The sequence below is a fragment of the Eurypyga helias genome, unplaced genomic scaffold (assembly GCF_000690775.1).
Source record: "Eurypyga helias isolate BGI_N326 unplaced genomic scaffold, ASM69077v1 scaffold25105, whole genome shotgun sequence".
Taxonomy (NCBI): Eukaryota; Metazoa; Chordata; class Aves; order Eurypygiformes; family Eurypygidae; genus Eurypyga; species Eurypyga helias.
This window is the reverse complement of record NW_010249860.1, coordinates 1-6,763: the sequence shown is the minus strand read 5'-3', so window position 1 is coordinate 6,763 and position 6,763 is coordinate 1. Positions and strand designations below refer to the sequence as shown.

Here is a 6,763-nt window from a genome sequence, read left to right as displayed (position 1 = left end):
CTCAGTGGTGTATGACCTAGTAGAGATCTCAGCTGGAGTTTGGGGGAACTCTTGGAAATGGCCTTGTTGCTCTGCCTTCTTCCTTGCCCTTTTCACACTTTTCTGTGTCAGTCTGGATCCTGTGGATCAGCAGCGTTGTTACAGCATAGGCAGGCAAGAATTCTCTGGTTATCCGTAAATTAGTGGAAATTAAAATAGATATTGAAAGCCAGGCTGACACCTATGGTCCAGGAGGCTCTGTGGGCAGTTGTCCAGCATACCTGTGGCTGCAGGTATCTAGAATCATAGAATCTTTAAGTTAGAAAAGGTGTTTAAGATCAGCAAGTCCAACTGTTAACTGAACACTGCCAAATCCATCACTAAACCATGTCCTTAAGTGCCACATCTACATGCCCTTTAAACCCCTCCAGGAATGGTGACTCAACCTCTCCCCTGGGCAGCCTATTCCAGTGCCTGGCAACCCTTTCAGTGAAGAATTTTTTCTTAATACCCAATCTAAACCTTCCCTGGTGCAACTTGAGGCCATTTCCTCTTGTCCTGTCACTTCTTACTCGGGAGAAGAGACCCACCTCTCTGCAACCTCATTTCAGGTAGCTGTAGAGAGCTATAAGGTCTTCCCTCAGCCCCCTTTTCTCCAGGATACCTCCGAGAACCACATCCAATGGGGATGCGTGGCATTCCTCTTTCTTTGGAGGAAAACCCGAGCACTTTCAGCAGTGAAAAGGGTTGCCAAAGTGGATTCTGTGCTACATCTAGAAGCTTTCAAAACTGCGTGCTAGCTTTGGCTAACCCAGCCTGGCTGCATCCAGCTGTGACAGGATTTCGCCCTAAATGATTTCATCTATTTCTGCAGCTACAGCATGCACTTTTATATGGAAGCAAACTGTTTACTTATTTGCTTTTAATTATTTATGGTAATGAAATAGCACCCCTATCTCAAAAATTTCCACCAAAATGAATACTCTTGTAGTTCAGATCTGTGGCCATGAATAAAAACACAGTTCCCTGCTGTTGCTTATAATGTTTATTTGTTTTTTAACTTCAAAACACAGGTGACTTTCTCAAAACAAATACAGTAATGGGGGAAATGAAGGCGGCTCTCTTTGTAACTTTCCCAAAAAACACATCTGGAAAAGCATACGTTTGCAAAACAACTACATTTTAGTACACCCTGACAGTGAGATTCCAAAAAGTCATAAATAGCAGTGAAGTTAGCAACCAATGTTGAAGGGGTTATTTTTCTTCTTCTTTTTTTTTTTTTTTCCTCCTTGTTTAACTGGCAAACAGCACTAAATGAACCCACAATTTCCATGGCTAACACAGACATTTTTACAGAAGTTCTGAGTATTCAGTTAATTTCCAGGATGGAGACTTATGAAGATACACCTCCTCACTTTGAATCTGTAAAATAAACTTGGTGGAATAACTGGGCATTATAACATCTGACAGTCTTGGTTCTGATTTAAGTCTACAGCTCAGCTATTTAAGTCACTATCCTTAATTGCTACTTAGATATGTTTAACTAAAAGTCATGTTTTACCCATAGGCAGGTACAAAAACTTTCTTTAGAAGCAGCAGCAAAGTGCTGGATTATATTTTGTGAAGCGCTCTGATGGCACACTTCATTAGTACTCTTAAAAATTTAACATCACTTTTGGTTTCATTGCCTGTGCAACATCTCTCGCTCCACCTTAATAGTCAGGTAGAAAAACAAGTTTGGAGACAGATCAGTCTAATTCAAGGCCAGTTTTTCTAAGTCTGAATGCTGCAGCCAGGCCCTGCTCACCGTGAAGGTCACAGAAGGTGGAAATAATTCTGCAGACCGACAAGGCAAAGTATGAAGCCACCATTAGGACCACAGCGCCTAGTAAATGCCGAGATCTACAACTCCCAGCACCTTCATAGACGCAGAGTCAGACACGGACAAATGGGCCCACACCCGTGCGTGCACAGGGCCTGGGAGCCCCAAGGCGGGCAGCTCCACAGCCATCTCGGCAGGGCCCCTCTTCTCCTACAGCACCACAGAGCTAGAACCCTCCTCTATAGCTGGGGCTGTTGAGGAGCAAAACATGTATGTGGAAATGTAATCTCCTAATTAATAAAGTTTGGATAGGAAGATATGAGTAATTTTTCTCAGCTAATGCCTGCTCTTCATATGTCAGTATTCCTCTTCCTGCACGCATGTGGAAATCAGATGTTTCTGGCCCTGGGTTTGCTGCCCGCATTGTAATGCGCTTCGTAGCTTTTTGTACCTACATAGAAGGAAAATATCACTTTGTTGTCTGACGTGCTTGAGTTGTAGTCAGCAGTGCTATAGTGTCTGGGAATTAGGAAATCACTTGAGCGGTGATCTGAAGAGGGTCTTCCTGAACACAAAGTGGGGTACGTGTGTTAACTGGCCACAAAACTTACAGTCTATCACATTCAATGTCAGGGTTATTAGATGGTGTATCGAGAATACCAAAATACACTTCCCTGTTTGCCGGAGGTGGGGTATTGGTTGGACTTCCCACCCCAGAATCAGGGCTTGGCGCAGGGTGCATTTCGCCTGCATACTTCTCTTCTTTCTGTGAAGGCTCTTGTTGTTTTTGCTTGAGATTTTTGAAACGTTTGAGCTTCACAGGGTCCTTGACTTCCTTGGCACAATGGAACAAGATGAAAATGTCCCTCCGAAATTTGGAGCTCATTCCAAAGTAGATAATGGGATTGTAGAAGCTGGCAGACTTAGCAAACAAACTGGCAAGGATGCTGGTAAGATTGGGCACAGGGTAACCGTAGGCAGACCATATGGAGATGACAGCGTATGGTGACCACGCAATAATGAAGGCTGTGCTAATGACAATAGAAACCTAAAAGACAGAAGAAGAATAGTCTTAAATCTGTTCTGGAAGACCACATCAGGGAAGTAATATGCTGGGAATAATAGCTAGGACACTTGGCTGGAAGGGAAACATTCAGGTGGTCCCAAGGGTAAGGCTCACAGGAGAGTATAGGCAAGCAAAAGATTCACTTTAGTGGAGGCAGGCAGACCTAGAAGCTATATAACTTACTTTGGCATGGTGGTGTGCTTGAGCAATGCCTCATCTAATGGAATGAAAATAGCTACACCACCCGGTATGTTTATAAGAATTAAGAGGGTTTTGGATGGACTTAGGTCAACAGTAAGTAAATTGAAAGCTCCACTGTAACTTCTGTGTATACTCAGAAGTAATGTAACTTCTGAAAGCAAAAAGCATGTGCCAAACCAAACTTTTGTTCTTGTGCGGTATAACCCACTCCAATTATATTTAGATTATTTTTTACATGTAATGTAGCACCAGTATTAGCCAACTGAAGGAGTAGGAGTTTTAAACAATCTTCATATTCTTCACTGAGTTCAGACTCTGTCACTAGGGATTATAGAAAAATGAAATGCAACTGATTTGTTCTCTCGTGTTCTAGTTGGGACCAATTTTTGGAAAGAGAGATTTCATTGAGATGTAAATCCCACCCAACGTGAAACCCAAACTCACCCTGGTGACATCCCGCTCCATTCTCCTCTGCCTGTCTGTGGGGTCACCCAGTCCTGTTAATGCATGGCTTAGCTTGACAGTATTGATAATTGACACATAGGAGAAGATCATGACTGTCACAGGTAGGAAAAAACAGCAGATAAAAATGGAGACAATGTAGGACTTGTAGATTGTAGAGAAGTTGGCTTTTGCCCAATCTATCTCACATGTGCCATACATGCGATCTAGAAAGAAAAAATAAGTTGGTTAGCATTTTTAGAACATTTTCTGCCTCTGAGTGATTACTTTATCCATTCAAATGCTGTATTTTTCTTTATTTTTCTTCATGAAGTGCTAAAGAATGGATTTATCTTTCTGATTTAATGAGCTGTGACATAGTTTCCTACATAAGCAATTTTTCAATTTACCAGCTAGATCGTAACAAGTTTTATCATTCTGTCCAGTTTAGATTTCCAGTGTAAATCCATAGTGCATGAACTGTTATTTCAGAATAGAAAATTGTGATACTCTCTTTTTTTCCTAATATTCATTCACTATGTTTGATATTTTTGAGTATCTATTCTTATTTCTCATAACCTTCTACATAGTAATTTCCTAAGATGAGCACTGCAATAGCATAACAAGCAATAGTAAAGAAACAATATGCTAAATATAATGTCACTACTTACATGGCAAAGCACGAAATAAACATATTGAGGTTTTTTAATAGAAAAAAAAGGCAATGAAAATTTTACTATAGCAAGACCTATGCAAGCAAATTGATACAACTAATGATAAAAAATATGGGAAGATGACAAGCGTAAATACTTAAAAAGGTACGGCACCTCTTGTTAAATGGGAAGCATACAGTTCTGCAACTACAAAGGAGTGGTAGGCTCTTAAAAATGAAGTTAGGCAGATTGCAGGATCTGCAGCTAGTGTGATCTACAAAAGGACACAATCTGATCAGGTACTTAAGGGAAAGGCAGTAAGCATAAAGTGCAGTCTCTGTTAAATACTTTTTATGAGTAACAGCGGACTCCTTTAGGTGCTGTCGTGTTTGCAAATGTGTCCTGATATAAAACTTGAGTTTGATAGCATTAGAGGTTTTCTATGGATTGTGAATTGTTGATTTTCTTTTTAAGTAGAAAAAGCTGGGTTGGACGTTTTTGTGTTGTTTTATTTGGTTGTTTTTTTTTTTTTTCTGACAGCTATGGCAGCAAATTGAATTATACATAATTTTGTTTCATGCTTCATTTATTTAAGTCAAGTATTAACAAGTCCTGGGGATACCATACAGGTGAAGCCTGCATGATTTAGCAACAGATCTCTCCCTGACATCCAGTGATAATTCCAGAGAAGAAGAAAAAAAAAAAAAAACCCAAACAATCAAACCCTTAATTCCTCACAGGTGATAGGAGGTTTAGACAGGATGAATTAAAGGAACAAAAGATTAAAATACCTTTTATGAGTCTCATCCAAAAGAGCTCCATATTTTTAACACCAAAAGCTCTAGGTGTAGCTGTCTGGATGTGTTCAGTAATAAAAATAGGTGTTTGTCTCCTTTGACTTTTTCACCAGTAAACCCCAAGATTCAAAAAGATAACCATAAAATCTGGCTTCATTCCATGTTTCTGGGTTGTGAAAACTTTTGACTGAAAAAAGAAAGCAGCCTCCAGATGACATGAAAAGAAAACCCTGCAGATTTTCTGTGAGTCAGAATGCAGAGCTGTGCTTCCCCCTCTGCAGAGACATTGGCAAGTGGCATTTCCAAAAATGAGCAGGGTCGTGGGGACCCCTGCAGCTGCTGCGTAGAAGGGAGAGGTCCGCAGCAGGTAGGTGTAATGTGCTGTGCTCTGTCGGCACCCGCTGCCTGCTCCACTGTCTGCTGAGGGACTTGCTATTGCTGGGCTCCCACATCTCCACGGGTGCCCTCAATGGAAAAGTGTTTAGAGTCAGATAGCCCAGGAACCTGACACCTCTGTGACTCTCAGTAGGAAAAACTGCTCCTAGAAGTAGTCTTGAAGACCACTATAAAGGTACTTATTCCAAACAGTATCCATGAGGGCACTTGGATGCCCTGGCAAGGCAGTGATGCCCAAGAAGTCCCTGATCCCAGTTTAAGGCCAAATAGGGACATCAGAAATCCTTCTCCAAATGAAGATCTACTAAGATTAATGGAAAAAGAAAACACAGATTGCCAGAAGACACAGAAAATTACCAGTCCAAACCCCCCAACATTATGATATATCCAGTGCACAAAAACATGAGATAAAATTAAAAGAGTCTAATAACACTCTGGTTGTGTTTAAGAAAAAAAAAACAAAAACAAATGACCAACAAAACAGTGAGCCTAATATCCTGGCAACATTTTGTTTTGGGAAGGAGAGAAGATTTAACAATAATAGAAATGGATGCTTTTCTCAAACCCTTCAAGGGTCCAGAGTACCTCAAATTTCATGTATTTAAGAGGATATATTCACATAGCTGCTTTAATAAGTCTTCATAGATCTCATGGCTTGTCAAAGGATGCAGATACCTACAGGATCCAGGCAATTAACTGCTGGAAATTGAAATCATCAGTTGACAAATTCATTTGAAATGACACATGATTTCAGTTTTTAGGACTCTTGTATCATTACCATTTGTTCCTAGAGATTTCTTTTGTTGAATTTTTAAAGATTTAATTTGGTACAATTTTCTCCTACTTTCTGCCATGAAGAAATTTTATGGTGTGGGAATATCCCTTAGCCATTGAATTACAACAGTGTTGTCTATTCAAAATTTTTCCTCCCCTCCTGCCGGCTCCCCCTCTCATTTTTGTTATGGCCTTACCTTCCAACCTAATCACTTCTTGGACTGACAGACTTTCTGACATCTTTTTCTTCTTCTGCTATGTTAGTTTTCATATTTTCAACAGACTGTTACACCAAAACTTTCTGGCTTGTCTTCTTATAGTTTCAAGTCTAACTTGCTGGAACTTGTGTTCTTCTCTAGCTTCCTAATCTTGACAGTTTTTGAAGGATTTCTTTTGATAATTTTCTTTATCTCATTGCTTAACCATGCCAAATATTTCTGGTCTCTGTTTTTTCATAGCTAATATGTTCTTGGTCCAAGTCTTTCATGTGATATCTTAAAAAAAAAATCTCTTTATAGCTGATACCAAAGCAGGCAACACTCTGCACGTACGTCATGCATGATGAATGATTTTCTCAGTTCCACTGATAATTGGTCTGGTTTATCACAAACATTGTCATGGTTTAACTCCGGCT

At 40.1% G+C, this 6,763-nt stretch overlaps 1 protein-coding gene across 1 annotated transcript; it reads right to left on the bottom strand.

Moving 5' to 3' along the window:
• Window positions 1–2,408: 2,408 nt before the first annotated feature.
• Window positions 2,409–3,736, bottom strand: LOC104509545 (visual pigment-like receptor peropsin; the record flags this gene model as incomplete). The annotated part of the gene is made up of 2 exons (XM_010151518.1): window positions 2,409–2,849; window positions 3,513–3,736. Coding segments are annotated over 2 exons (665 nt in total), but the record flags the coding sequence as incomplete, so codon positions are not given.
• Window positions 3,737–6,763: the final 3,027 nt, after the last annotated feature.